This window comes from Equus quagga, chromosome 5, assembly GCF_021613505.1.
Source record: "Equus quagga isolate Etosha38 chromosome 5, UCLA_HA_Equagga_1.0, whole genome shotgun sequence".
NCBI lineage: Eukaryota > Metazoa > Chordata > Mammalia > Perissodactyla > Equidae > Equus > Equus quagga.
In genome coordinates, this window is record NC_060271.1 from 39,458,247 (window position 1) to 39,475,718 (window position 17,472).

The 17,472-nt window shown below is 41.8% G+C and overlaps 1 protein-coding gene across 9 annotated transcripts in view; it reads right to left on the reverse strand.

Annotated features, from left to right (window-relative positions):
- VPS13D (vacuolar protein sorting 13 homolog D) overlaps positions 1-17,472 on the reverse strand; it is a 253,122-nt gene that overhangs the window by 152,914 nt on the left and 82,736 nt on the right. For 7 of the 9 annotated variants that reach the window (XR_006888444.1, XR_006888443.1, XR_006888445.1 and 4 more), the window contains 9 exons: positions 16,461-16,601; positions 14,319-14,441; positions 11,901-11,975; positions 8,294-8,396; positions 7,106-7,258; positions 5,137-5,272; positions 3,762-3,809; positions 1,525-1,675; positions 1,214-1,424 (listed from right to left, as the gene is read on the reverse strand). Coding sequence is in view for 6 of the 9 variants with exons in the window: in XM_046660125.1 (XP_046516081.1) it covers positions 1,214-1,424; positions 1,525-1,675; positions 3,762-3,809; positions 5,137-5,272; positions 7,106-7,258; positions 8,294-8,396; positions 11,901-11,975; positions 14,319-14,441; positions 16,461-16,601 (1,141 nt within the window). In the remaining 3 variants the exon portion in view is untranslated. Of the gene's footprint in view, positions 1-1,213; positions 1,425-1,524; positions 1,676-3,761; positions 3,810-5,136; positions 5,273-7,105; positions 7,259-8,293; positions 8,400-11,900; positions 11,976-14,318; positions 14,442-16,460; positions 16,602-17,472 lie in introns of all 9 variants that reach the window. The other 2 variants (XM_046660127.1, XM_046660126.1) reach the window with 2 other exon arrangements.

The window sequence follows — 17,472 nt, forward strand, 5'->3', positions numbered from 1 at the left end:
TGTTCTACTGTGATCATGCAATATACTGTGCATAGTTTCAGTTCTTTGATGTTCATTGCTCTTTACTCTACGGCCTAATGGATGGTCTCTCTTGATGGCTGTTCTACACATACTTGAAATGAATGTGCACCTGGAGTTGTTGCTTAAAGTGTTTATAAACGTCAGTTAGGAAAAGCTGATTGATGGCATTGTTCAAATCCTTTTATTTCTTTATTGCTTTTGTTCGTTTTATTATTTATTTATTTATTTATTTGAGGAAGATTAGCCCTGAGCTAACTGTTGCCAATCCTCTTCTTTTTGCTGAGGAAGGCTGGCCCTGAGCCAACATCCTCGCCCATCTTCCTCCACTTTATATGTGGGACGCCTGCCACAGCATGGCTTGCCAAGTGGTGCCATGTCCGTACCCGGGATCTGAACCGGTGAACCCTGGGCTGCCAAAGCGGAACGTGCGCACTTAACCGCTGCGCCACCGGGCCGGCCCTGTTTTTGCTTTATAAATGGGAAGGGAAGTGTTAAAATCACCAACAATGGTTATGTATTTATCTATTTCTCCCTTTAGTCTGTTAATAATTGGCAAACCCAGGGAAAGGCATACTGGAATTCTTTACACTGTTCTTGCGCCTCTTAAGTGTGAACTACATGAATTCTTCACTATAAAGGAAACTAGAGCTGATGATCCCTAGTCTAAATAAACTTACAGGCTAATTTAGAAGGATCTAACAGTAACAATCAGGTATTTTTCCCAATATTGAATCTAGTAACATATTACTTATACTCTTCAGAGGGGAAAACAGGAATCTAATTGGTTAGATAATTTTGTCAAAGTCCCCAACAAAAGTCCTACGAAGTACATGAACCTTCATCCAAATTCCTTTGAAATCGTCATTTGAAAAACTTGCAACACCAGGATTTTGCTTCCCAGTTTAAGAACATGAACCAGTAATGTTTCGTCTTCCTTCCCTACATGTCCTCTGTTTATTTATGCATACATGCAAGTTTCTAATCTTACATGTGTGTTAGTTGTTTCTCTCATAAACAGTAGATAAGCAACAGTTCCACCACTGCCAAGAATTCCTATGAACTCTAACACAACAACTTATGAAACAAGGACTTTAGGATTTTAAATAAGCACAACTGAATCACTAAGGGTCCTTAGGAAAGAATGAAGGAAAAAAAAGGCAAGATCTACCACCATTGCAGCGGTGAGGCATACCTGAAGAATCGGCTTTTCTCCGTGTCCATAGAGTGGCACTCTCTTTTGCTGCTACTAACCTCCGTAGTCTTCAGTACATTGGTCCAGTGAATAGGAGCCTTACAGAAAAACACACCCAATCCTTTGGGCCGGGCCTGTAGCCGCCAAGAAGTGAGGTGCAAAGGCACGGCGAACGAATCCCCTGGCATGATGGCAGGAAGCACCACGGGCTCTGCCACAGAGACAAGCATTAGCACTTTCAGGCAATGGTCTTCCCCCGCAAAGTGTGACTATCTCAGGAGAAAAGGAAGACAGACTGTGTCAGAACTCACTGTCTGGAGCTGATGGGCTGTCCAGTCTCAGTTCCATCGGCGTCTCAAGTCTGTTCTTCACAATCAGGGCTGACCGGACAGTGATCACTTTCCGAGCACTGCCTTCCATAGTCACTGCAAAGACCACCCGGACAGGCGGGAGGGAAGAGAACTGTGAAAGAGAGAGAAACAAGAAGAGCATAGCTTGAGAATAGACAAGTGGTCACCAGAGCAGAAGGGGGACGGGGAGGGCGAAAGGGATAAAGGCGCACATGTGTACGGTGACAGCAACCAGACTTTTGGAGGTGAACACGATGCAGTCTATACAGAAGTCGAAATATAAAGACGTACACTTGAAATTTACATAATCTTACAAACCAATGTTACCTCAATAAAAAAAAAAGAAAAATACACAAAATACAATAATACCAATCAGAATGCCTAAACTCAAGGCATCTGATTACCGTAGCTCTTCAGTGAAATTAGTCATTAAGTCTTAAAACCACTCAGCTTTAACTGGAGTGAATATTCTACAAACAAACACTATTAAACAGCCAATTCTAAACACTTCTATAAAAACAGATAATCTACCAGATGTGATGTCACAAAACGAAATCAGTCCCAGGTCTCTAGACACATTCTAAAGCCTCACCTACAACTGGGAATAACCTATCAAATTTTCCAAACGTCCTGCAATTTGGTAAGAAAGGATCTGCTGGAAGTTACCCTTCATTCATAACGCCCCCGGGTTCCTAAACATCAGCCCTTATATGGAAACTGTGAACAAGACTTGTTTTCACCTCTGTGGGAGGGCAATAAAGATCACCCAAAGCAACAAAAAGTTCAGAAACACTGAGGTAGGACTTCACAAGACATTAAATGATTTACCTTCTCTAGTATTTTTCTCCCAGATTAATATCAAAGTGAAAAAACATTCCTTGAACATCAACAATGGGTTGCTGCCCAAGTATACACAGAAAAACAGAAGGAGGTCTTCTGAGATTCTAACTTGTCTTTGTAAAATCCTGAGAGTGTAGAATAAAGAGCTCTGTACTGGTATGCCTTTCACAGGAAGAATAACTTTTTTTTCTAAATGTCATAAAATTTACTCTCTAGGCCCATACACTATTCATTGACACGCCTATAAAAAAAGCAACATTTGTATTTCAAAAAACTTTTAAAGTAAACTCTTCACAATAACTTTCTAAGTTCTGTTCAATAATCACTCTTTTATGAACAGGACACCGAGCTTCAGACACAACATAACGGAGGGAAATTGTTTATTTCTGGGGTTGGGTGGCAGCCACCACTTTCTTTTTCCATATGTTCATTCACACATTCAACACACATTTTATGCCACTACCACGTACCACTTTTTTTCCGAGTATAAAACCCCACATCAGGTACACCAAAGAGAAGGTCTCTGAAACTATCATTCTTAGTGTGAGTGTCCAGAACAGTTTTGAAATGTGAAATTTCATGTAAGCTTGGAGAAACAAATGACACTGCTTTTTTATTGGAGAAACAAATGACACCACATCCAAGCTTTTCACACTGCCAACTTTTCATTAAAACAAACAGTATGTGAAAACTAACCTAATAAACAATAAAATGAAGACATCCATGTTTTGAACCAAGACTTCCAGAAGGTCCCAATGAAAAGGCAAACTATAACGTTCTGGAGTGTTTTTAAAGGGACAATCCTGGGCACGATCTTCAGCAGAGCTTCCACTGACCCCGCCCAGTAAAGCCCCAATAGAGCCAAGGCCCAATAACAATTGTTTTAAATCTTGATATTGTCACCTCTAAGCTTACATGAAATTTCACATTTCAAAACTTCCTATTCTCAGGGAAAAGAAATTATAAGCAAAACCCTAAAAATAGTTCTTTAATGTCATCTTCTGATGACATTTCAAAAGCCAAATGGGGGGGAAATCTTACTATTTTTTAATCTTATTTACTTTCATGACCTCTGGACCAAAACCTATGAAATACATATAGCCGTACAAGGGTTAATTTATATTTTAACTTAGTAAGAAAATGAGGCCTCGGACCAAAACATATCAAGTTAGGTGAAAACATTTTCTTGCAAGTTCTTGTAAAAGGAAGCTGCTCATTAAAAGAAAAAGACAAAGATAAATTCCAACCATATATAATATGTCACAGAGTCCTCTCATCATCAAGAAATATACGTCTACGCATGCTTCAGGCACAGTGTATACACTCAATAAACAGTGACACAAGAAAATCATACTCACATAAACCTGGGGATGAATAATATTTGTTCGGCTGCTTGGGCTGCCAATCTAAGGAAGATTCCAAAATCAGAGAGTCAGCACAGGCATCATTAAATTCAATGACAATGTAATTTGCTTGAAAGGGTGGTGTTTATAAATACTCTTCAGTAAAGTATGGTTTACTACAAGGAGAAAATATCTTATTTTAGAAGATATGGGAAAAGTAATACTCATTTTACAACCATTCAATGTATGCAAAATTTCTCCAAATGCATCAGTACCATAGAAAGGTATCTGGAGGAAATTAATCCTTTCATTACTAGACATTTAGGCAGAAAAGTAATCTTGAAAGAACGCTTCTTCTTCTAAGAAACTTGGGGCACCAGAGAGAAACAGTGGAAAGAGGAGTGTTCTCCAAGAATATTTTTCATGAATGAAGCAAACATGAGGAAAGCTACAATCTCTCTACAAATCTGTATTTTCCTACTCATCACTGCTATCCACAATGAGTGCAGGTACCCTATGAAATAGGACCGAGTATGGGCAGAGCACCACGGCGGCTGCATCAGCCAGGACACCAGCCTGCCCCAGCACAGTCTAGTCGGGATGCTCCCTGCATCACTCCTCAGGCAGAAGTACCAGCTGGAGAAAAGTCAGGGCAAGGGAGTGTGAGAGGATGTGTGACCAGAAAATAAAAGAGAGAGGCCGGCCCTGTGGCCGAGTGGTTAAGTTTGCACGCTCCACTTCTGTGGCCCAGTGTTTCACCGGTTCGGATCCTGGGCATGGACATGGCACCGCTTGTCAGGCTATGCTGAGGCAGCGTCCCACATGCCACAACTAGAAGAACCCACAACTAACATATACAACTATGTACCAGGGGGCTTTGAGGAGAAAAAAGAAAAGTAAAATCTTTAAAAAAAAGAAAAGAAAAGAGAGTGAACATCTGTCTTTATGCCAGAGAAGAGGATCTGGAGATAGAGAGCTAGAAGGAGAAAGGAGCAGCATGCAAGAAATTTAAGGACGATCATACACAAAGGAAGCAAGACAACACGTGAAATAAAGCCAGTGCATGTTTGGTAGACTAGTAAACTGTCAGTGAGGTCAGCTGAGTATGAAACGGAGCTGCACAGGTGAGGTAACAGGTGTAACATCAATTTTAGATCTTGTTTTCCCACTGAAATTAACCATCGCCAAGCTGACCTACATATTGATTACCAATGCCTACAACTGACCCATAATAATCTTACGTCTTTTCTCTAGAGCTAGCAGAAATAAAGAAAAAGAAAATTTCACTAGAGCAAGGCTATTACCGGCTCAACTGTCTAGCTGCCTGGCTTTAAGGGAGCGTGGCCAGGGCACAACTATGCCACGCAACACCAATTCTACAGCCACACACCGTAGAGAAAGATGAATTCTTATCCGGTGCTGCATATCGGAAAAATGTCCCGACTTTGTCCACAGACACTGGGCTCACTTGCTCCCAGCCGTTTACTCTCACTTGCAGTTGGTGAATCCGGAGGTCATGGGTGTGTCTGTCAGGCAGGACATGGAAAAAGACATTAAGCACAATCTTAAGAAGGGAAGAAAAGTAGAAGCAAATACTCAAATCTGATTTACAATATAATGACAAAAAGCCTGGTTGGCTAAGCCTTTTGGTGATTACCTAATGCAAGAGAAATCAAGAGAATATTTTAACTGGGTTTTACACTTAAAACAAAATTGCAAGATTTGTAAAGCTTGAACAAGAGTGGCATTTAACCTCCCTTTGTACAAACCATGCAAATCCTTACACTAGCCCAGATCTTTCTTCTACCAACCTCCACCCCAATCTTTATAAAATAATGACGTCAGCTAAAATAATTTCAGTGGGGCAGTAAAAATGTGGTACTAGCAATTTAATCCCATAATCATACTCTTGGAAATGCATAAAATGACATTTTCTTCTTGCTTCTTTTGTTGAACACCCTACTTCTCTCAGAACCACATTCGGTTGTTTGGCTTCAGTCCGACAGGTTATGAGAGATGGAGGCCTCAGAGTTTTAGGGCTGAAGTGCTCGGCTGAAATTGGAGCAGAAGGCAGTGGGCAGAACAGGAGGAACAGGAGGAAATTGCACATTTAATTCTATTTTAGATTTTGCCTAATTCAAGCCAGAAGCCTGAAATGGGGAACTGGATTTGAGGCTGACAGGAATGGGGGAGGGAGGCAGGGAGTGGGGTGCAGTGTGCCAAAAGGGGACAAGCCAGAGAAGGCATTTATTTTGATGAATTCAAGCAGAACACTGGGACTTGAAATGGGCTACAAAGCATGGAAACTAAAACGGAAATGACAAAGAGGTCACACCCCTTCTGATACAGCAGAGGCAGTGCTCATTAAGAAATACGGCCAACAATTCTATAATTAGCTTCTCCAGGAACTCTGTGAAACAGGAAAACGCTCACCACTCATTCCTGGAAATTCTAGCACAGCTTTCAGGTACATGTGCCCAGCATAGTGGTTCTTTTTAACTATTTTTTTCCTATAAAATCACAAGGCCCCCCAAGTTCAGAAGTCTTGCCACTGGGGAGTGATGTGTGCTGGTACAAAGCTATGCAAAAGGAAGAAGCGTTTGATTTAGGAGCAACTTTGCACACACTTAAAGCACCATGAAAGCATGTGACTACAGAAGGTTGACGCCAATCTCTTAAATTTCAGCTCAGCTTGGAAACAGAGATGAGGCTCAAATGCTAGAATCTTAGCCTATTCCCTATCCACTGGATAGCCCTTCCCCTTGCTAATGTTTGCAAACAAAGGGACACTTTATTAGACATTTTAGATCTCTCAGTAACCTTCCACGTTTACTCCAGTCCTTAGCTGACTACTTCAAGAGTGCATCAGCTATTGGTCCCCCTTGATGAGTTATTCTCACCCTCCTCACAATCAGAGTATCATTATTGGTGCTGCTTCCTGAAACCATCTGCTTGCTGAAAGTGCCATGTGGCACATAGGTACCTTACAATTGAAATCACCATGCTTTGATAAGCTTTTTAGAATACCAAGTCACCACAGCGTCATGAGAACCAGGCTAGGACACAATGAACTTGAGGGTCATGATCTGTCTATGCTTCAACCAAATGATGTGAAACACACAGGCTATCTATCACCCCACACGTCAAATAAAGGGATAATTAATGGAAAGAAATGTATTTCCCAGATAGCAAGACAATCATTATATTTTTTCAAAGGAAATATTGATTTTTGAAATACTTTTTAAAAATAAAACATTAAAATCAATAATAAAGAAAGTGAAAAGGCAAAACACTAGGGACAATCATTTATAACATATGTTTGCTTTGCTTTTTCAGGAAAAGAATAAAGCATGCTTTACCTGTGTCTTAGCTTTCCTCTTGCTTCAAATTCAAAGGGAATCTCTTCACCTGTGAGGACTTCCCGCCATTCACTAACATTGTGAGCATCATCAAGAAAGGTTCCGTTCCCTTCTGGAACCACTCCTGGACTCCCACTGTGAGACAGTGCAGCCCTGGAACCAAATCAGACAACACCAGCTTGTCCTTCTTTCTCTCCAGTTCCCTCTCAAACAGGGTTCAGTGCTCAGAGCGGAAACCCTCCTGGAACTTGACTCACAGCAACAAGGCCATAAAACTCGACTACGACGGATGACCTAAAAGGTCAGTAACTAAAGGTATCTTCACCATCAATCACAACTTATTTGAAATTTTGGAAACGGCTGAAAGCTATCACTACGTAGTCACTTACCTCCAGCAGCAGAGTCTGGCACATAAGGTGCTATGTGAACTCAGTGACCACTTTAAAAGTATTTAAGTGACTACCTAGAATTTAGCAGACCTAAGCTGTTTCTAAAAAACAAAAAGCGTCTCCTCTAGAGCATTACCATACCTAGCGAAGGCAGGAGAAACATGGTTTCAAACCAGCCGACTCTACTACTCATTTCACGCCCTCACTACCTGGACTGGAAAGGTCAGCAAGCATGTGGAAAGTTGAGCCAGTGTCTACACAGGCAAAAAGCTGCTAGAGAACGTTCTCACTTGGCTTAGGTAAACTTTCATTTGTTCTCCCAGCTCCACCCAATTCCATCCGGGGTGAAGTGTGTTTTAGGCTTGGAAGATAATTCTTAGCGGGGAAGGGGATATGGGAGGTGTTTTCAAAGCTGTCTTGGAAGAAAAATGCAAAACGTTTGCTTTAATAACCACACACAGCTTCTTCTAAGGAGGCGGGCAGCTGAGGAGAAAAGATGGAACGACTTTTCTTTCACACTTGCTACTCACATCCTTAATTTGCTTGACTTTTACTTTAAACATAATGTATACCAGGATCAAGAACATAATTTGGACATTTCAGACTCAGAATCTACTTCTCTGACTAGAGATTCCACACAGAACCAGAACCTCCATCATCAATCTCAGCAAGACAGCAAGCTCCTGTTTCGAGGACAAGCCCCAGAGCCTCCAGAAGGGGCCAGCTTGCTCTGCTGAGCTGGTACACAGGAGCCTTTGGTGGCAGCGATGGCTCAGGGGACAGATTAGGTGCTCCTTACCTGGTAGGTGTGGTGGTTAGGGTGGCAAACCACAAAGTGCAGCCTGTGTGATTCCTCAGAGCAAAAGGGACGAAGGGCTGCCGGCGCTTGGGGGTTTTCACCTCTGCTATGAACAAAGAGAAGCGGCCCATTAGCACGCGCCTCTGCATGTGGCAGAGACCCTCCCCACTCCTAGAGGCAGTGCCGAAATGGTCTCTTGTGCAAAAGGGCTGAAGGTGGAGGAAAGAGAAGGGACCACCACAGGCATGTTGACAGGACAAATGGAATCTCCCTGTGTTGTGCTGCCTGCTACAGGATGACCTGGCCCCCTGACAACTGGCGGTGATGTGTGACTACTCCGAGCCCCCAAGTCTCCCACAACTCTCACAGGCCCTTCTCAGAAGAAAGCACCAGGACCAAACTCAGCTGGAATGGAGAGAGAGAGAAACGGACCCCATCACTCCAAGGACGTTCTAAATAGGTAACCCAAACTGCAATAAGATACATCACAGGTACCTGTTTAAACTTTGTCCAAAACCCCTGTACTTTAATTGAGCAAAGTCTCCCTTCATATAAAAGTTACACTTTAGACATATTATGTATATCGTAACAAAACAAAAACATTCTTTCCTATTCTCTTATACCAATAGTTGTTTTGTTTTTTTCTCCCTGGAAGATCAGAAATACACTATCCCAAAGCTTTTTAAATGAAACTTTTAGCTCATTTCTGTTTTCACATAGATTATCACCACCATCTGCTATAAGCTGAGTACCAGATAGACTACAAAAGGAACAAAAAATATGGCTTCTTTTCACAAAATAGCTTCTAACCAGGGAAACTGGAAAGAAACACTGATCAATACAAGACTATAAGTAATCAAATTCTAGAGAGAGTGGGCCTGATATAATCACTATAAGAAATCAGGGAAGTGAGAAACCACATGGCCAGAAACAGCCGAACAAGGGTTACCAGTGGCCAGGCTGCCTCGGGATCTGTCTACAGGCCCCTCTGACTGCCCTGCCGTGTGGTCTAGCATGGAACAGAGAGTGCTAAGAGGAGAGGCATTGGCTCCTTTCACCAAGAGCCTGCATTTCTTCCACCAGCCACACAAAGAAAGAGGGAAGTGGCAGCAGGAACCACAGATGCAGCAGCAAGCCAGTGCTGGGAGCCTCCTGGCTGACGTGCTCATACCACACGCACACGACCAACTGAAAAGGGCATAGCCCGGTCTTAGTATGTGTCCAGCTTTAAAGCACAAAGACAGCCTGAGAAAGACCGGGACCCAAATGGTCTGCAGCTGTGGAGAAAATGACATCTAGAGGTGACTGCAATTGCCAGCTGAGAACACTACAGCAGAATTAAATTCGTCTTCCAGGACCACATGTTTCCTGCCAGCAAAACAGGAAGGTAAACTGCAGCAGAGCCAGCCTTCTCCCAGTTCTTGAGTAAGGCATGGGGCAGTGCCATAAACGTCTGTATTATCACTTTCTTTTTTTCCCTTTGTACTTTCTAAAGTTTTCAGAAGTTAGTACTATAAACACTGCAAAACAAGCAATTTCAGGTTCAGACAAGTTCTGGTTTGGTACGGACAACGGCTCAGGAAAGTCTGAGAAACAGTAACATGCTAAATAAATGAGCAGTCTCCCGTGTGTTCCCAAGATTTCGTGGTTAGTCTTTAGAGAATCCATATACTTCTAAAGATAATTTCCGCCTCTAATATACCCATTTCTCATCCCAATGGCCTCACTTAGTTCCCTCTCCTCAGTTCCCTTTACAAAAAAAGTAGTGTTCATCAAGGAGAAAATTAAGGAGTAGCTGTGAGGTGGCTGACAAGAGCAGAGAGGGAGTAAAAAATTTAAGAGCTGTCTGCAGGGGAAACAGTACTTACTGTGGCACCTTGAAAGGCACCTCCCTCTCTCTGACTGCAGTGAGAGAGTTGCTTTATTACAGTAGATAAAGGACCCAGGAGGAAAAGAAGCCAGATGTGCTTTGATATCCCACTGTGAGCCAGACTGTAAGTTTCCATTTGCAAATTAGATTTAAAAAGAACAGGTGGCAAATGGCTTTGATCATGTTGTAATACAGAATAAAGTGCTAGGAATCCATATAAAGATATTCACAAGTCTATTGCTTCAGAATTAAATAGCCTGGGTAGGCACAGTTTTGCTCCCCAAGCTTCTTGTGTTGATCACACACACCAACATAGACGTCAGCAACACACCTCTCTGAGGATAAAAATACACAGAGTGCTCACAAATCCAAACCCAACACCAGGGGACAAACCTGACATCTTCTGCTGTAGGGTCCAAATCAACTGTATTTGCCTTTGGCACAGCACCAGAGAACAAAATCCCCAAGTCCATCAAAAAGAACAGTATTCCCTGGTAGCCTCAGGAAATCGGCCTCTAGTAAGCAGATCTAATTTCTCCACAGGCTGAGAGAACCCAGGGCTCTCCACGTCCAAGCTCAGCTTCCAATGGCTCCAGCTGAGGAGACGTCCACCCTTCAGACTCGTGACACAGAGCAACTTGGCCACTATAAACAGTGTAGGTTTTCATGCTATACAAGCAGCTGGCCCATCGGAAAGGACCTGGTTTGTAAATCATAAGAAAGAGATTAAAGTCCCAGGTCTGCTACTAGCTAGTCATGTGAGAGAGGCAAATCACTTAGTCTCTCTGCCCTCACCAGCGAAACAGGAATAACGCTTTGCTTCATCTGAAAGATTTAATAACAGACAGAGAAAAGCTCAGAAGGACAAATCCATGAATAAATGAAGACTCAATCAGGGGCTTTCTTTGTGAGCCCTCCCCCAAACATCCATCTCAGTAAAACCTCCCAGAAAAAAACCATAGGACTGACCCAATGTATCAGTACCCCTGTTCTGAACTCCTGGCAGAGGGACCTCGAGTGGGCTTTTTGCCAAAATGTATCATGACCCAGGACCTGGTGTTAGCCAAGTCCAAGCATAAGTCGTTCAGATTAAATCACACTCCTTCACACAATCAAGAAATGAACATCTCGGGATTCCACTTCCTTGATGTTTCTGGTGCTTTCTCTATATTTCCTTGCCAGTCAAATTCTCAAGAAACCTTAAAGGGGCACAGAGAGAAATAAAGAACATCTTCTTTTCTATCTCCTAAGCACCTCACTCGTACCTCAAGAAAGTCAGATCTGTGTCTACGCAATTGTTCACTGGGAAATCTCTTCTCGGCTCTGCTCCTGACCATATAGAGCCCCCGTGCTGCCGTAATAAATGTCCACTGAGTGCTCTACAAAGACTTGCAGCACTGCCTGATGAGCACGGTTTTCTCCCCTTCACTTGCTTGTCAACATGAGTCATAACCTCTGACTGACACCGGATGTTTCTGCATCATACACTGTGGCGGTGATTCCATTTCCGCCACAGGTCAAGGCAGACGGAAGAGACAGCATAAGAATCAGCACATTGCTTCCTTCTGAGATAAGGTGCCACGCTGTCCAGTAGTCGGAAATGCTCTTTCCTGCTACTACAGCAAAGTACTCGAAACTGCATATACCCCCATTCATCTCCCATTCACAGAAAATCGATGTACAAGGCAGTTCTTAAAACAGGAAAAGAAAGCAAGCCCTCGCTTGGCTATACTGTACCTCTAGCATAGATCTGGTGCTCTAGGTTAGTCAGACTGGCTGTACTCCTAGTTCTAAGGTAGACAAGGGGGAGGCCTGGTAGACAGGAGAGACAAAGTTAGAGGGTAAAAATGAATATAGTGAAAAAGAAGACTCACCTCCAAAACACAAGCACAAACAGAGTACATGACAGAGAGCAAGCATCATGCAGTCACACGCTCGTTCCCCTCAGTGATTACTGGAGCTAAGAAGGCACTTGACGAAGTGAGCAAGACAGCTTCATGCCAGCTTTTACCGTGGAGGACCTGTCAAGGGGGCATGCTCCTTTCTTTCTCAAGTGGGGAAAGAAAATGTATTCAACATCCTCTTGAACGGAATGACAAGCCTTTTGAGGATTTTTAATGTAAAGCATGTACGTTCTTAAATAGCACAGAAAAGTTACCAACACCCATCAGCGGAGATTTTAGTGGGAGCTGCTCCATTCTGACTGGGAAAGGCAGCAGCCGTGGAATGCTGATCCCCCAGGGGTCTCAAAAATTCAAGGAAAGAGTCAGTCTGTGTTCCAAGTTTAACAATCTCTCCTAAGGAGCTAGCTCATAGCATTATTTATATTATAAATTACACATGGAAGTTTTTAGAATATTTATATTGGATATTTCCATAAAATGTCCTTGGAATATAAAATATGTTCAATAAGGTGCAATGCCATCCAGGTTTACCTGCAGAGTCTCAGCCCTCACTGAACAAAGCCAACAATTATGTCAAAAATGAGGCCATTACTTTCTTTCCCCTGCTAAAGAAATGTGAGAAATCAGCAGCTCCCTTAGGCTGAATTTCATATTAAGAATCTCTATTCCAAGGGTTCATTTGAAGCTGACCTAATAAAACACACAAATTTGGGGGGAATGTGACTAAATATTCATGAATAAGACCCAAAAGTCTGTGATCAGTTTAACAAGGTTCAAACTGACTTTCAAAACAAATGCCCAACAATTATGTTAGCAGGCCTATTAAAAGAATACAATCTCATTTGCTATACTACCACCCAGGAATTTCCAATAAGAAGTTTGGAAATTTAGGTATATTCACTGATGTCTACTTAAAAAGATATATTACACCTTTATAAGCCTAAGTAACCATAAAAATCTGTAAGTAAATAAAAATCCAGCTTTAATTTAGTACTGGCATTTAACATAGATAAGGCAGCTTATTAACTGTAAGGAAAGAGAAGAACGTTAAAAAAAAGGTGGGGGGTAGGAAAGGGACAAAAAACAATCCTGAAGATTAGGCCTTCCTGGTGTTTGTACTAAATCTGGATTTAAGATCCCCCTGTATGAATAATGTTTTAAGAAACACACTCTCTAGGACACATTATATATTACAAACATTATTTCGAGTCTTCTGGGTAGACTACGTTACATTCTCTTGACACACAAATTGGGAAGGTTAGAGGAGGAGCCAGAATTTAAGCTGATGATATCTGAAAAGCCCTGGCGCCTAAGCAATGACCTTGAGACTCAGAAGCACAGCCTGGGAGACAGACAGCAAGCAAAGCTGACATTTCCTTGTCCCTCCTTCTGCAAGTACAAGGCAGATAAAAAGTCCATTCATCCACCCTGAGGAGAGACGAACCAGTTCAAACACTTCATACGCTAAGAAAATCCATCTTTCCGTGACATGTTTGCAGACCAGATGGAATATTTAAGTATTCATGAGCTATGTGAAGTCCAGCCAAGACTCCCAAAGAAACCACACGGAAAGAGCTGGGGCTGAGTTGAATGTGGATGACAATGGCTTGTGGAACAACTAAGGACCATGCTGTTGGCTATCACAATTTCCCCAGCTCTGAGGAAATCAGAGCTCCACGGTAAAGCATTAATAAATAAGGAAAGAAAACATCGTTAACAGAGAACAAACTGACTCCTGTTTCTTCAAGAGGCTGGGCATTCAATTCTTTTATACTTTATGAATAATACAGGACCACTTTTAAAAACATTTTCCACATAGGACTCTGCCCTCCTTCTCTTCAAGAATATATCCAAACTCTCTGCCTCCAGATTTAGAAGACCAGAAGATGTTTTTAAAAATCCAGTCAAAAAGTCCAATCAATTGGAATGTTTTGCCGAGTAAAACAGAAACTGACCAAGGACTGATCTCAATGCATTTTCAGACGCACCAGTTCATATGCGATGTTACCAGAATTTAGGAACTGTATATCGCAGATCCTTTCTCTTCCACAAAGGTGAAATTAGAGCTCATATCAAAAGTTTAGTACTTTGTGCCAGAAAAATGTCTCTTGCAAAGACTAAAACAGAACTATAGAAGATAGTCAGAATTTCCTGTAGGTCTTTCCATAGAAAATAACGATTCTATTTGGATTTCTCAATGAAACACGGCTCTGTAGTGATTTAATCAGACATTTGTAAGGAAAAATCTTACTTTGTCCAAAGCACGGAGGATCCACGGAAGAGCCCATCCAGTCTTCTGACGCAGCCGAGCCTGCTTCCTGGTCCTGTTTACAGTAATCCGCCATCCACGACTCCTTGGTACTTACATACTGGTCTAGAAAGAATTCCCCAAAGATATTAACAACAGAAGTAGAAAAGATTAAGGGTTCAAGTCAAGCGATTCCAAATTCAGCAAAACAAGCTTTTATTGAATGCCTCACTATGTGCTGGGCACTCTGCTAGATTGAGAAAGTCTGTCCCCTGGAGAACCTCACACTCCACTGGAAGAAATTAATGTTAACAAAACCTAACTAGACACAATACGAAAGGAACTAAATAAAACAAGGAGATAAATAAAGTTCTAAAAGAGCACAGAACAGGGGATGATTTATCCTGCGTTGGCAGAAGTTGGGGAAAATATGGACCAAAGTCCACAGGAATCTACAGAGAGGTGGGGACCTTTGTTCTGGGTCTTGACAAATGAGTAGAGGTTAGAGCTGACCAGTGGGATTAGGAATACAGGGACATTCCAGGCAGAGAATGGCATGTGCAAACACTTCAAGACATGAAAGTACATGGCACATTTTGGGAACACTGAATACTCCGGTGTGACTTTGGCACAACGTATTGGGGTAGGGACATAGCAGAGAAGTCTAGGAAAAAGAATGACTTAGTTTGTGAAGTGTGGTGGCCAGGCTAACAGACAGGATTTGGAGACAGAAAGACCAGTTAGGACACTGCTAAAAAAGCACCAAACTCAGGAGGCTAAAACCGAGCTGGTAATTCTCCAGGAGCAGTTTCCCTCTTTTGAGAGGAGAATTATCATAGGGAGAGCAGGCTACGACACCTGGATAAAGACCTTTTATACTAACTAAGGTATTAGACTTTTTAGAACAAGAATTAGTGGTCTCTGGTTTACATTTGGCTATATAAACGAGATTTATTTGAACACTAAGAGGCCACTGCGATGGTTCTGGGTTTCAGCACAGTATTAAGGAACTGAAGGTAAAGAAGCAAACAGCTTCACCCCTGACAGGAACGCCTTCTGGAAGGTATTTTTAAACAGACAGATGCTCATTAGAAATACCAAGAGAACTTCTACTTGAGGTAAGCCCTTGTTTATCATAGCTTTTCAAAGCACTACCCTAAACTTTATCTAAACTTCCAGATGATCACATTATATAAGAAATAACATAGGAGTCAAAATCATATAGTATAGAAGGGTCACGAGATCAATTTAGTATGACAGTTGATATTAATATCCAGGAAAATGAATGAATGAAATCTGATAATGTAAAACAGTGGTTTTAAAATCTGGGGATCGATGAACTTATGGTGTCATTTCTCCATCTTACTCTGACATGGAATAAGGCAATGGATATTTTAGAGCCTCAATCCAACACACACACTGAAGGAAGTTCCCAGATTTACAGTAGTATATGTTATCACTCAGAGATAACTACAGTATTACCAAAAATCACATTGTGAGATCAATAATTCAAACAGTGAGTGTGAGTTTTCATAGTGAAGGGTAGGCACTACCTGACTCTATGATCACGTTACTCTTCTTTTAGATGCTAAAAGTACAAGCACAGAGTGGTCCTGACTCACTACGTTGAATCCAGGAATGTACATTTCAATGTTGCCAGAGAAACTGTCAGAACACACACCATTAGCTTGGCAACCCTTCAGCCGAGTGATTTTCAGTTAGGTCAACACCATCCTTGATGGGAAACAGTGCAGGTGACTTATCCTGCTACAAAGACAAGGTCAAAATTATACCTTTTAAGAATCATTCTGTGAATAGCCTGAGAGAAGTGAATCTAAACTCACTTCTAGAGCATTTAATAAACACCATTAACCAAGTATCATGGAGAGCAAGTTCATTATGGACATTTATGATTCCCAAGTAGTCTAAGCTTTTGTGTGATCATTCGCAGCATTAATATGGGATGCCAACTCTGGAACAATAGGTTGATGAGGCTAGGTTAAGGTTTATCAGGAAAGCAGCCATGATGAATAAGTGATGCCTGGTATGGGCCCAAGTATTTGCTAAACCAGGATTAATAGTCTTCTAGGCAAGGGACTTACGTACAGAGAGGTACCAATCTTCCAAAGACAACCTTCCACTCACCAATTAGTACAGAAGTGATATTGATATCCAAACGGGGTTTGGCCTTGGCTTCCAGCTTCAGTCGAGGAGGATGGAGACGACTAGCTGCCTGTTGTTGCCAGGATACAGAGCACGGCCATGGCTCAATAAATGGCTCCCAGCCTAAAAGAACACAGGAAATAAGACATCTGCTCAGCAGATATCAAGAGTTTGTAGGGGAACACTGTTCACAATGCTGAGCAACACAAACTATAGCTTAACAGTTTTCTATTTCCACTTTGATTTCACAATGAAAGCACCATCTTTAGCTACAGGTCACCCAACAGATGTCTGTGCTGTCAGAGGACATGAGTGGAAGAGTGTACATGGACCCCCACCACGGTCTTCCAGAGCTGGGAGGAAGGAGGGCAGGGAGCATGTACGTCCTCTTCTATTAAAGAGCAGGCAGGACCTGTTTTTGACCCACTCAAGATGGAAAAAGGAGTCTCAGACTCAGGTTGGAAAAATATTATCAGTTGCTGATGTAACTATTACATTTTATTCTCCTGCTTACATCAAGAACCCATTGGTTGAATAAATAGGCATAATTTGGAAATTCATTAACTTAAGTTTTTCAAACATTTATTCTTAAAATATGTCATACGTACAAAAGGTATATAAACAACACATAGCTATGGTTTAAAGAATAAAATTACTGCAAATACTCATGTACCCACTATTCAGCTTAAGAAATAGAAAATTACAAGTTCCTTAGAAGTCCCTGAGTGCCACTGCCCCATCTCATTCCCCCTTCCCACCACCCCGCTCCCACACAACCCAATTAGCTTAAATTTTTAATCACTTCCTTGCTCTTTATAGTTTTACCACACACGTATGCATTTCTTAAGAATATATTAATTAGTTTGTCCTTTTGGGGATCTTTACATAAATGGAACCCACCTATATGTATTCTTTTGCAAGTTTCTATTTCTGCTCGACAACATGTCTGAGATTTACTCAATATCGATGACATGTAGCTGTGGTATACTTACTT